General features: G+C 39.9%; 1 protein-coding gene across 9 annotated transcripts in view; it reads left to right on the plus strand.

The window, feature by feature from the left end:
• The window catches only part of BNC2 (basonuclin zinc finger protein 2), a 402,347-nt gene that overhangs the window by 257,381 nt on the left and 132,176 nt on the right, over positions 1-12,790 (plus strand). For all 9 annotated transcript variants that reach the window (XM_057720988.1, XM_057720987.1, XM_057720985.1 and 6 more), the window contains one exon: positions 1,866-1,968. In XM_057720988.1, coding sequence (XP_057576971.1) covers positions 1,866-1,968 — 103 coding nt within the window. The remainder of the gene's footprint in view (positions 1-1,865; positions 1,969-12,790) is intronic.

A 12,790-nucleotide genomic window follows, 5' to 3' on the forward strand; every position in this document is an offset into this window, starting at 1 on the left:
CTCTGAATGGTTTCTGTTTTATTTTGTGTTACCATAGTACAGTCACATTGTGAGTTGATTAGTGAGCACACCATTTAAAGCAGCTCTTTCTAACCTGGCATGTTCCGATGCGTTGCTCAGTCAAGCTGTTGAAGTTGACATAAGAAATTTGGGGAGAAATATTTCCCCTTCTAACCTCCAAGTATATATATTGTTCTTGCTTAGTCAGCATTTCCTCCGCTGTCCCTGTTTCTTACTACTATTTCCTTTAATCGCTAATATATACAGCAAAGTTTTATAGTCTCCTTAATATGTAATTGGACTGTTGACATTGGAAGAACGGCCCTGAAATAATCAGGCAGATGATGCACTTGAGTGTTTTTCTCACAGTAATAGAGGAGCAAACTAGGGTTGGAGGTGAAGCAAGAAAGGCGTCTACGGCAAGGACTCTAATGCTGGAAACTGAATAGGGACCTATAGATTTAATGTTCATTAACAAAAGAGAAATATGTTAAACTTGCCTGATCTAAAGCATGGGGAACAGCAAAAGCCCCTTCAGTCTTATTCTCTGTAAGTGGAGTTTGGCCCAACCATGTTAACAATGTCTAAAATACTGTCTGTTACAAATGAGACAGTTTATATAAAAATCCAACTGGTTCCAGGAATATGAGCGTCTGGAGCTGTGTAAGTGAGTGTAGCTTTCAGGCCCAGCACTGCAGTTTCAGGTAGCCCCATACCTCTCCCTCCATCCCCACCCCACCCCCCGAATCAGTAATTACTGATTGCATCTAAAGCTGTAGAGACATCTTTTCCTGGCAATTCAGGTAGTTACAGTAGATTGTTAATCTGTGAATGATCAGACTAAATCCCTTCTGCCTTCAGAATTTCCATGCAAATTAGAACTAAATGTATGAGATAAATTTATTAACTGTAGTCTGGGAGCATAGGTCAGCTTTAGCACAATCCTTAAGCATAGGTTCTTAATCTATAAAAAGTTACACTTCATTAATGCTAATTTTCTATGGATTCACTTTATAATGTAAACTGGTGAGATGATTTTTTAAAGTGCTTGTAAAGAAATGAAAGGTTTTTGAGTGTGTCTTTCAGTTTTCTAAGATATAGGTGAATTGTCCCAAATATCAAATATTCACATAAAAGTCTTTTCCAATTCTACATCTGATCTAAAAACAAATTTAAACTTAATTTCTTACATCACCATTAAAAAAAGTGGGGGTTGTTTTACATTTTTCAAAATAGGAATGAAAATGGAATTAATATATCAAGGCGGGAAAAAAAAAAAACCCAAGAAATCTGGAAGTGATAAATGATGCCAGAAATATGCCAGGTCTTATTGGGCCAACAGGCGTGTCTTTCAAAATGTGTCTGAAAGATTAATAAAGCATTTAAATGAAACACTGCAGAAGAAAAGTAATATTCTAATCGTATTATTTGTATATCCTGTTTTACTTTCAACAACATTTCACTTGAACATTATTGTATGAGAGTGTATATTTTTGCACTGTTGCCAAGTGGACGAACTTAAATGTGAATATTTGGTAGCAGCAATATTTTTTTTCCTCTTTCGGATCCCTGGTGTTACAGATCCAGCCTCTTGTAGAATATGTAGTCCTTTACTCTTATACTAGTCAGTCTGTGCTTCTGATTTAAAGCTTACCTGTGAATGTCATGAAACATTGTGTTAGTGAATCAGTGTTGTTTTCTAATATGTTTTGGTAAGAGATTTGGATGGTTTCAAAATTTATGTTTGAAACTCTCCAGTCCCCTAAAGCCGTTAAAAATGGGAAGCGGGTGTTATTATTAAAATGGTGAAGAAATATGGTACCTGAGAACAGACGCTGAGCTTTTTTCCCTCCTCTCCTTTCCAGGCCATCCGCTGCACCCTGGTGAACTGCACGTGTGAATGTTTCCAGCCGGGGAAGATTAACCTGAGGACTTGCGATCAGTGTAAACATGGCTGGGTGGCACATGGTGAGGAAAATCTGGACTTGTCTTCCCGTTCTTGTTATGTTCGTGTGAGCGTGCGTTATTTTTTTTTTTTTTTAGAGCTGTCATTGGCCTGGAGAAGAGAGGGGTCAGCTGTGCTCCAAGTGTTAGTTCCCGTGCAGCCTGCAGCTCCCAAATAGCATATTCTCAGCTCTAAGAAGTAAGGCCAGGTGGGCAGCTCTGAGCAGAGGGCGAGATGTTTATAGGACAGTGGGGTTCTGAGTGAGCACAGCAGCAGCCAGCAAGCACCAGACCCGATGGAAACTCAGACATACCACAGTTGGCCTTTCAGGGCCTGGACCTCAGAGGGAAGCTGGCAGACCCTCTCTGCTTGAGGAGCACTCCTCCGTGACTGCTCACCCTTGTCATCTGCATTCGGGGCAGAGTTTATCCTCCCAGATGTTAAATTTTGTATGGTCTAAGGTGAGTGAGAGAGTGAACGGGAACATTATTTGGCTGCTACCTGAAAAAAATAACCATAAATACCCCCTTTCAGTGTGCCCGGCGATCGGAGGGGGCTGGCCCCGGTGCAGGCTGAGCTCTGCAGAGGCGTGTGTTCGGGCCGAGGGTGACCCGGGGCCAAGGCCGGAAGTGTGGAGGCTCTCTGCCAGGTGCACAGAGCTGTCCCGGCTGTGGGCCTTGACCGAGCATTTAACGTGTTCTGTCTGGTGTATGTTTTTTACGTTGAGGCAAAAGGAGGCTTGGAAATGAGCAGAGACGTTTTCTTTACTTCCTAGACTGGAGAATTTTAAAAGATAGGTAATGTTTATAGAAGAAATCCTGGCTTGAGATTTTTTTGACAGCCTGGGGGATTGGCTCTTAAGTGGACATATTCTTCATTCCCAAGCAGTGCCAAATATCCAGTGGGTTGTATTTTTATAAATGCCATGTTATTCTAGCAAGATCTGAGGGAACGACACCGGGCCATGCCTTGAAATGCACTTAATTTATCATGTATCTTGCCTGTTGGGGTGTGTGGGTTGGCCTTAGGGGGACATTTCAGCCCTGTCGCTGTGAGAGAGAGGGAAGAGGTAGATCGAGTGGTATGGGGGGAACATGCTGCAAGGCGTGTGCCTGGCAGACAGAGCCACAATCCTCTCGTACCTCCAGGGATGGAACTTGTTGCTGTTTCATGAACAAGGCCAAAATCTGTAACGACTCTCAGTCTGGTTGTGACCAACACTTGAGCTGCTGTCACTTTTGCGGTCTATGCAAATGAGCGTGTTCGATGATTTCTTCTCCCTTCCTGCGTTAGTTTGCTAGGGCTGCCATAACAGAATGCCACGGACTGGTGGCTTAAACGTCAGAGATTTCTTTTCTCACGGTTCTGAAGGCCAGAAGTCCCAAATCAGGGTAGTTTCATTCTGAGGCCTCTCTTCCTGGCTGGCAGATGGCCCCCCTCTCGCAGTGTCCTCGGATGGTCTTTGCTCTGGAGGGGCACATCCCTGGTGTCTCTGTGCATCCAGGTTTCTCTTCTTCTAAGGACACCCCAGATGGGATGAGGGCCCACCCTAATGGCCTCATTTTAATTTAATCACCTGTTGAAAGGCCCTGTCTCCAAGTACAGTCACATTTTGAAGTATTGGGGATGAAGGCTCCAACATGTGAATTTGGGGGGAACACAGTTCCATTTATAACATTTCCTAAGTATCATCCTTTCCCTGAATAAGTATTGGCTCTGCTGGGTAATAGCTTATGTCCCAAGCCCATCAAATCCTGGCTCCATAACTTTGATGGCATGTAGCTCAGCATCTCTGCATCTGAGTTTTCTTGTCTGCAATAGAAGGTTAATAATACCTACCTTGTAAGATTATTATGAGCATTGAAGATAAAATATATGAAGTCTTTAAAATAAATAGTACATGTAGAAAGTAACAAACTGGACGACACATAGCAATAAGGGGTGGGGGGGCAGGCATTAAACAAAGGACTTTTCATTCATTCCCTCTCATTTTTTCCAAAGCCATCTTGCGTTACCATCGTCTGTCTGCTGTGGTAGCCTTGTGAGTATAAAAGTTTACTGTGTCACCAGTTTATTTTATCTGTCTAACTTCCACGTGCATATTACATTAGTAGTGTAATGGGGGGAAAAAAGCAATATTTCTTCCTTCTCGAACAACATAAATTATCCCAGGCCAGTGCTTGTTTCTAAGATTTTCTGAGGGATGTGGTTTTTTCCCCAAACTTGAATAAGGTATTTCTGTTACATCAGACTGGGCTTTTCCTACTGTGTCATTAGAAATTCTCTGTTTCTGGTATATTAATTTCGGAGTTTCTCAGATCTAACTTTTCCTCACCGATATGATCACTTTGACGTCTCTTTCCCCACGATAGCAACATTTCTATATACAACTCAAAATATGTACACGCAGATCCCACTCCTCCCCCTTCTTGTAGGACAAGAATGCCAGTGAAGGTTTGGCTCCTCTCTTCTGAGCTGGCAGTGGGATGAGAGCACCCACTCTTTTTGCCATTAGCATTTCAACTAATTGCTTCACTCTCTCCCCCTGCACAGAAAACCCTGAAATCATGTCTGCAGTTACTTCTGCCCAGAGGTGAGACACAGCAGTCTTCCTGGCTGCCTTACTCAGTATACTATCCTACGTGTAGGACAAGGAGAAGGTGACTTTGTTTTTCCGACTGTGTGATTTTTCTGTGAAAGTGGATGGAACAGCAGTAGGACTACCAAAATACATCGCATCAAATCATTTCAGCATAGCACTGAACATACTCCACCTGTAATCGTATCATAAAAAATTAATATTTGCCGTTAAAAATAACTAAATGCCAGTATCAAGGATTCTCTACAAAAAGATGAATTTTTAGAAGTTTGTTGGCCTCTTTTGAATTAAATGTCTTCCTATATCTTCTTTGTTATCAGCATCTTCAGTTTCTTCATAAGATGTTGGATTTCATGGGTTGTTATATATTATTCATAAACGCACACACATGTCACTTCATAGACTTATAGATTGCTTCTTAAACCCGCTTGAATTGTTGACATTAGTTGCTCTACAAAAATCTTGAGAAAGATGTTTAAAAAAATTAAAAGGAGTAATTAATTCATCATACTGTAACACCTGAGTTTTGAAGTTACTCACTGGGCCATGGTGCTATTCACAAATCACTTCTTTGAAATCCTAGCACCATTGAGTTAAGAGAGGGGAACCCCAAAATGATTCCTTGACTACCGGTAGGTATTTCCTACTGAATTAATAAAGGATTTCCTGCTCTTTTTCCTCATTAAGGAATTTCAGCTCTTGCACTTTGATAATGAAAGCAGGGCTTTATTCAATTTAACATTATTTAAAACAAGCTCTTTTGGGATATCCATACCGACGGTGTATAATAGCCTAGAGTTTCTAATTTTGTCATATTTCACAGTCTTTGGTTAAAGGACTCCAGCATACTGCCACTTAATTCACTTAACTGTATTTTTTTCCCTCCTCTGTTTGTGTTGTCTTTTCTATGCTTTACCTTCATTTCCCTAAAATTATCAGTGAGTCTTAAAAAAATGTAAAGAAAACACATTTCCTGCAAGTTCAGTTTTTCTCGGTTCAGCATGGCCAAAATAAGGTATCAGCATAAGAGCAGTAATGAGCTTCTTTACTGGTAATGTAAATGTTTGTGTCGGTAGAAATTCAGTAGGTGGTATTTTGACCCTTTCCCGCCATACAGGGGTAGTAATTCTACCATTCACAGGATTGAAGCTTCAGCCAAAGATTTTGTACTGTCTTACAAATTAGCACGTCTTACTAGTATATACTGAGGGGTGGGAGGAAGAGTACTTCCTACTCATCATTCTCCTCTGCTTCCAACGGGAAGTGTAACTGATTGGACTCTGTTGCCTTTCTGATCACCTGGAGGTGGGGTGTAAAGATTGAGGACTACTGTACTAAACCATTTTTATTATTTATTATTTGCAAATTAGTTTTAGAGTCTGTAGTCTAGATGATGACTTTTTCTAAACCAATAAGATAAAGTAGTACAAGTGTTAAAAAGTAAACTATATTTTAGTTTAATGAAGTAAATGAAGTAATTTTTCATTCTAAGTGACTTTCAGAAACTTTAATGATAATCCAAGACAACTGGAAAATTACTGTTTAAAAAAAACATGATGGGGTATGTTTGATTTGATAAAGGAGGTGGGCAGATTTTAGAAAGGTAATGTATTTAGAATCTTCTTACTTGGCTAGATCAGTAATTTTGACTTCCAGCGAAGCCCACTTGTTAAAACTACATTTTTTAAAAAATCCACTGTTTCTTGGGATGTCCAGTCAGCATTTGTCAAGGATAAGCGGCTTAATGAAGAAAAAAATATATTACATAGGTTAATGAACCCCACAGCAGCTTGCTTGGTGCAAATTATTTTCTTTATAGAATACTTTGACTTTAAATCCTTTCATTATTTGCTCAGAAAGCCAGCTGTTTTCCTGCCAGTATTCAGACTATTCAGATGTTTTAGGTGTAAAATGAGCAGGCTTGGCCTGTGTCATCTGGATCATCAATGAAGAGATATTTATTAAACACACATCATCTGTGAAGTATTGTGCCAGGTATGCTTTGGTTCTTCAGTTCTGTGTCACAGAAAGTGGTGAGCAGTGCAAAGTTAATTTAGTGACATCTACCAACCAGCTTTATGGTTTAATGTACTGTAAGACTTAATATTCACATAATCCATTAATTTCAAGCCTTTCTTCTTTGTATTCCACTGGAAGTAATTTTTCTCTCTCTCTTTTTTTCTCGGCATCGTTGAATTTGAATTCCCAGCTCTTTACTTGATATGTCTTATCAGAACAGGGGTATTTATAGAGACACTCACCCACATAGAAAATATAGGACATCTCATTAAATTTGAATTTCAGGTAAAAACAGTGAATAATTTTCTAACATAAACATGTACCTTGCAAATTTAGCTGAGTGGTCCTGTGTTTTTATTTGCCAAATCTGGCAAGCGTACACGTAAAAGATGACCCCCGTTAGGCTTAATTTGCATAATTAAGTCCTAAATCAGGGCCATTGGTTCTGAGCATTCTATAATCAAAAACTTATTATGTCCATCCTACATTTAGAATCACAAGATATCAGTATTCTGTTTACAGATTCCTCAGATTTGTTGGCTTCACAGTACTTTATAAGGATTTAAGCAAGGTGGATCAAAACCAGCAATTTTCCATTTTATCTCGTGAAAGGTCACGTCCTTATTGTTTGTCCCAGTCTGTGCTCATCTTATGAATTGTCTAAACATCTGTGAAAGTAGTTTATCCCCAACTGGTAGTTCTGTAATATTCTCCCTGACGTGAGTCCAAGAGCCATTGTAACTAAGTATAAGCTTTTCTTTTCCATCCTCTTTTCTTCACTGGTCTTCTCCCCTTCCCACCTCCAATGGAAGTCTGCTATCAAAAGCAATAAAGCATGACATTTCTATGACATCATGTTCGTTCTGAGTAACGGAGCAGCAGTTTCTGTATGATCATTTGTAAATGTGTCAAGATTAAGAGAGGAAGATGAGTAAAACAGAGTGACCTCTGACAAAGGAAAATAATGCTCGAAGATATTAACCTGCAAGAAAGTGCCGTCCTCCCTCTTACTGATCTGGAGACTGTCCCAACAAAAGTGAATTTTGCTTTGGGAGAGAATTGTTGCAGAGGGGTATTTAGGATTCGACAAAAAATGTAAGCAAGGTCCTCAGGCTTCGACGTGGCAAAGTGAGAACCTGATCCTTTGGGAAGAAGTAGGTGGCCATGCTCCTAGGGCTTTGTTTAGAAACAGACAGATAGAGACCCCATAGTCCTCTTCCCCTGGTGCACTGGTTTGGGAAAGGTGGGAGTTCATGGAGTATCTGCTTAAAAGAATTTGTCTTTCTAGAAGGCTTAGTTCTTCCCGATTGTGACACTGAAAGAATTGCCTAGCTACAGAATTCTCTTTTAGTCAGGGAAACCAGCTTTTAGCTGCCTCCTGGCTCTGGTGGGACAGCTGAGTCCTGCTCCATCCATGGACACAGTCCTTGAACATCTCTCCACTTATTTTTATTTTAGAGAGCAAACACAAAGCTGCTTTCCTGCCTGGCACAAGAGCCTTCTTTGCTTGACCCGAGGGCACCATGCCCTCTTCTGCTTCTCTCCTTTACTCCCTGATCATAGCTGATAAGCTTGAAAAGGGAGGACATCCTCACAAATGTAATGGTTTGCTGCTTGATTCATGGCATTAACTATATTCTTATTGTGTCCCTGAGCTGCTTGTTTTGATTTGTTTCTCAGCCTGCCCACCTTTGGGACGGTGCTTTGAACTCCCTAGTTTTTTTTTTTTTTTTTTTTTTTAATCACAGCACAAACAGTGCCTCCCCTTCAAAGTCCTGGGCTCACTGCCTGTTAGCTCCCCAGATGTTTTTTTCTAGCTCCATCTTATTCAGATGGAAACATGAGGTGGATCTGATAAATCCTGGCCTCTAAAGTGTGCAGTGCTGGTCCCCTGCTAAGGACTTTCTAGGGAGGCTCTTGAGATTGAAACCTACAGAGCTGGAGCCCCAGGGTCTGAAGAAGCTTCAGGGACACAAATGGGAGGCATAAGGGAAAAGGAGATAAAAGTGCAGCTCTGTGTAGGTTCACATCCTGGCTCTACCACCTGCCATCCATGGGACCCAGGCCAGGTTACATAACCTCTTGTTTTCTCATCTGTGAAATGTAGATAATGATAGTGCCTAGTTTGCAGGGTTCTTTCTGGCATTAAATGAGATAATATACTTAATAAGTGTTGGATGTTATTTCTGAATTCTTAGCAGAAGTAAAACTTCAACCTTGACATGACAGACATGTTTTATCATAGTTGAAGTGGCTAAAAGTTGGGTGTGTTCAGGCCAGTGGTTGAGTCCCGTCTCAGTCTCTAGTTAGTGAGCCCCAGTTCTTTTATCTGAAAGCTCAAATGGTGATAGGAATCTACCTGAATAGCACAATGAAGTTTTGAGGAGGATTAAATGAAAAAGTGGACTGAATATTAATGATACTCTCTAGAGCATCATGAAGGTTTTCTTCAGTGCCCAGTACTGGAGTGAGATCACCAGTTCCTTTGGCTGTGGGGCGGAGTGTTTCCAGGGTGATTTTTTTTTTTCCCCCAAGCAAGTCCAGTTTAGTTTCATACCTTCCATTTACCCTAAAATGTCATTTGAGCCCTTATTTGAATACAAATTCAAAATGCTTTATTTTTTAAAGTCAGCTTTTTAAGAAGTGCACATCAGTTGAGATGAATTGTAAGATAAGGTTACTTATCTGTTGAAAGTCGAAAAACCGGAAGTAAGTGAATTTTAGACAGGGTGAAGGCTCCTTTTGCCTATTTTCACACCTGTAATCTTGCATGTGAAGTGCTTTGATGGGCTAACCACTTTATCATTTTATTGCACTTTATTACATCATAAATTTTTATATCTTGCTAACGATCCTACAGGAAGCTTAATTGTTTATAGGAACATCTTAATTAACTGGAGTTCACCAGGTTAAGCAGAACACAAATTGAAGGGGTTATAAATGAAACATACTCAGCTCCTCTCATTTTACTCAGGATGCTCTGTTCAGATAATGAGGAGATGCTGCTGGGTCATAAGGACCCAGGATGCTCAGCAATACTCTTAACCATTCTTCCTCCTCCTATTTGTGTCATAGTGATGACTTCTTCGAAGCGTGGGTCCCCCCCATAACCCCCGACACCCCTTACCTCCGCATTTGAAGAGTAAAATCACTGGATGAGATACATGTGGTATTTCAGAGAAATTCTGACTTGTATTCTGGGAGGCATAAAATGTTGTCTGTGCAACTTATTCTTTACCAGGTTTTGCCTTCTGGGAGGGTAGAAGTTTGTGACTCTTCTGAAGCTTGAGTTAATATGTTTTAGTGAGCATATAGCCAAAGCATCGTGTAGGAAATATTTTAAGGAGTTAAAACCACTACTGGATAGACTTGTAAGCAGTATGTGTTAAGGCACCCAGGAGTGAGATTCCTTTCTCCTTGGAGCTGTTCCCTGGTACACAGGGAAATCCCTCCTTTGGCCTCTAGATCCCCCAGCCTGCTTGTATAGTCATGTGGTCCTACAAAGGCAAGTGCAAACCCATTTAATTGAAAGGACAGCCTTGTTGGGCTTTAAGTTTTATTGGCCATGGAATGCAAAGGCATCTCTAGACCTGGACCTGACTGTCCAAAAAGGAAGCCACTATTTTGGATCTTAGCACTTGAGATGTGGTTAGTCCCAACCAAGATATGTTTTAAATATAAAGTATACACTAAAATTTAGGGATGTAATCTTAAAAAAAAAAAAAAAAAAGTAAAATAGCTCATTGAAAATTGTTCTTATCTACATGTTGGTAACATTTTTGATGTATTGGGTTAAATAAAATATATTTTTAAAAATTAGTTTTATTGTTCATTTTTTTGCTTTTTAAATGAGATTAGAGACATTTAAAATTATATGTGTGACTTGAATTATATTCCTATCAGACATGGCTGTTCTAGGTCCTCAGTGTGAGATAGTGTATTTGGAGGACTGAAGCTTAGGCAAAAATGGTTTGCTGGTAGAGTAGTTAATATAGATATAAGAATCATAAAATCCCAAATCCCAGCTCCTGTACTTCCTTCACTCAGTCCTTCGTGTTTTCTCACCTGCTGCACTAGATCATGTCTGCTCTTTCCTGTATCCAGTTATCAGGGAAGCTGGACCTGTTCGCCCCCAGGAGCAATTAAGTATTCCTTTCTGTATACTCTCAGCATACTTCACAGAGACCAGAAGGGTAGTTTCTATAATACTGATCCCTCCACTAGCTTGGGGGCCTCAGGAGAAGTACTCTTCATCTCTGGGTGCTGATACCCACTGTAGCATCTCCCACGTGAGGGAGCACATGGAGTAAAGGCTTATGGGAACCTCCTGCTTGTATCTGAAAGTCTCTGATTCCTAGTTGCCAGTTTCTTTTCCAGCAGCCTCTTCCCATTTTAAGTAGTAAGCACAACCTGCAACACCCGTGCCTTTAGTCCCGTTACTGCGTTTCTCCTTTTCAGCCCTCACTCCTTTTTTTGTCTCTGTTTTTTCCTCTTGTGTCTTCAGACAACAAAATAAGTGGAAAGGTAGGTGGAAGGTTTTAGTAGCCTAACCAACCAAGAAGTAAATTTTAGAAAAGTTAAATTTGTTTGATTATTAACAGATGTTGGGATTTTTGTTTTATTCAGAAGATGTGGTCTTGAGTGAAATGTTTTCCACTTTTATTTAGTAGTTCTTCAGTACTCCTTTGCCTGCAAAAATCTTAGGGTAAGAAATTCTCCCCTCCCCCCTTTTGGCTGTTCATGTTTTCCACTATCAGTAAAAATTAAAAAACAATTCAGCCTCTCACATAAAAAAAAAACACCTGTTTGGCTTGGAGAAATTGGCCAGGGAGGTCTTTTTCCTGACAGGCCAAAAGCGACCATCACAAGGCCCCTTATAAAAAAAAAAAAGTCATTTTTTTTCTTTATTTCATGTGAGCATTGGCAGAAACTCTGACAAGCAGTTCTTCATATTTTATTATGTTCTTGTCTGCAGAATCTCTGTCAGGCAAAAACCTTGTCAGCGGAAAACCTGTCGTAGGATCAGAGGAGACAAAAACAGGTGTCACATAGGCAGTCAAAACTGAAGGAAAAAAAAGATTAGGCTAAAGAGAGAGAGGCAGACAATTACATTAATGCCATTGCTTTTATCTTATAGATGTGTGTTATTATCTCGGGGTGCTGAGTGCGCAATTGCCTCAAAGAAAAGTAGACAGGAGACAAGGGGAAACTTGATAGTTATTAAGTGAAGAGGCAGTGTGTCAAAGCTGGATGGGGTTCAAAGTTTTGCAAAGGAAAAAAACTGCAGGCAGCCAGCAACGGCTGTGTGGTTCTGCTTTCGGCTACATAAACCTAGTAGCAATCTAACATTTTCGACTTGGAAACAGATCATAGAGAGAAAAATTAATGAAAGATTTCATTTGGAGGTTTTGGAGATTTCGTGTATCCTATAGACATGCGACTGAATCATAATCGTTTCTCTCATAAAATCTTGCCTCAATGTGAGACACGAAGACAGGCATTTGTCAGTTCAGCTGTGTTGTTTGGATATGTTTAAAACACCTATTATCAACACACTTTTAATTAAAAAAAGCTATTAAGAAGCCCTTTTACTAAGTGTGAACATCTGTATGTACAAGCTGTAAATTAGGAGATCACATATGTGTGCCTCAGTCAGAGACTAAATGAACTTGGCAAGTGTTTTCTATTACTGGGTTTTAAATACAGTAAAATATCTGCAGGAACAATTGCTACATTTTAAATTTTGGGTTGTTTTTTTGTGCCTGTTGGTCCTGATTAATAGAACTTGTCTTCTAATTAGAAATTAGGGTCATGACCATTATCAAATGGGTAACCAGGATTCACAGCGCTAACCAGTATCTCCCCCTATTTCTTTGTTCACATCATTTCAGGAGACTTAACTTGTTTTCTCCAAGTTTGGGCTTTATGAAATATTTGTGATGGTATATAATGGTTTCATGTTGAAAGTGGCTTAAATTCTGAAAGCTGTTTAACCTTGTTGATAACTTATAGATGTCAAAGAGCCAACTAGTAGAGAATGGGATGGTAACTTTAAGGCTTTTCTGTCTGCTCAGTTGTACATTGATCATATTAGTGGGAAAATCGGCAAGCACTGCTTTAGTCCTTAACAGCGTCTGCTCACGCATTTAAAAATTGGTTAGTTTAGACTTTTCCTAAGACTGCCTTCCTGCCCTTTTTTTATGAGCAAACCTTTATATAGAGGTCTT

This window comes from Hippopotamus amphibius, chromosome 2 (assembly GCF_030028045.1).
Source record: "Hippopotamus amphibius kiboko isolate mHipAmp2 chromosome 2, mHipAmp2.hap2, whole genome shotgun sequence".
NCBI lineage: Eukaryota > Metazoa > Chordata > Mammalia > Artiodactyla > Hippopotamidae > Hippopotamus > Hippopotamus amphibius.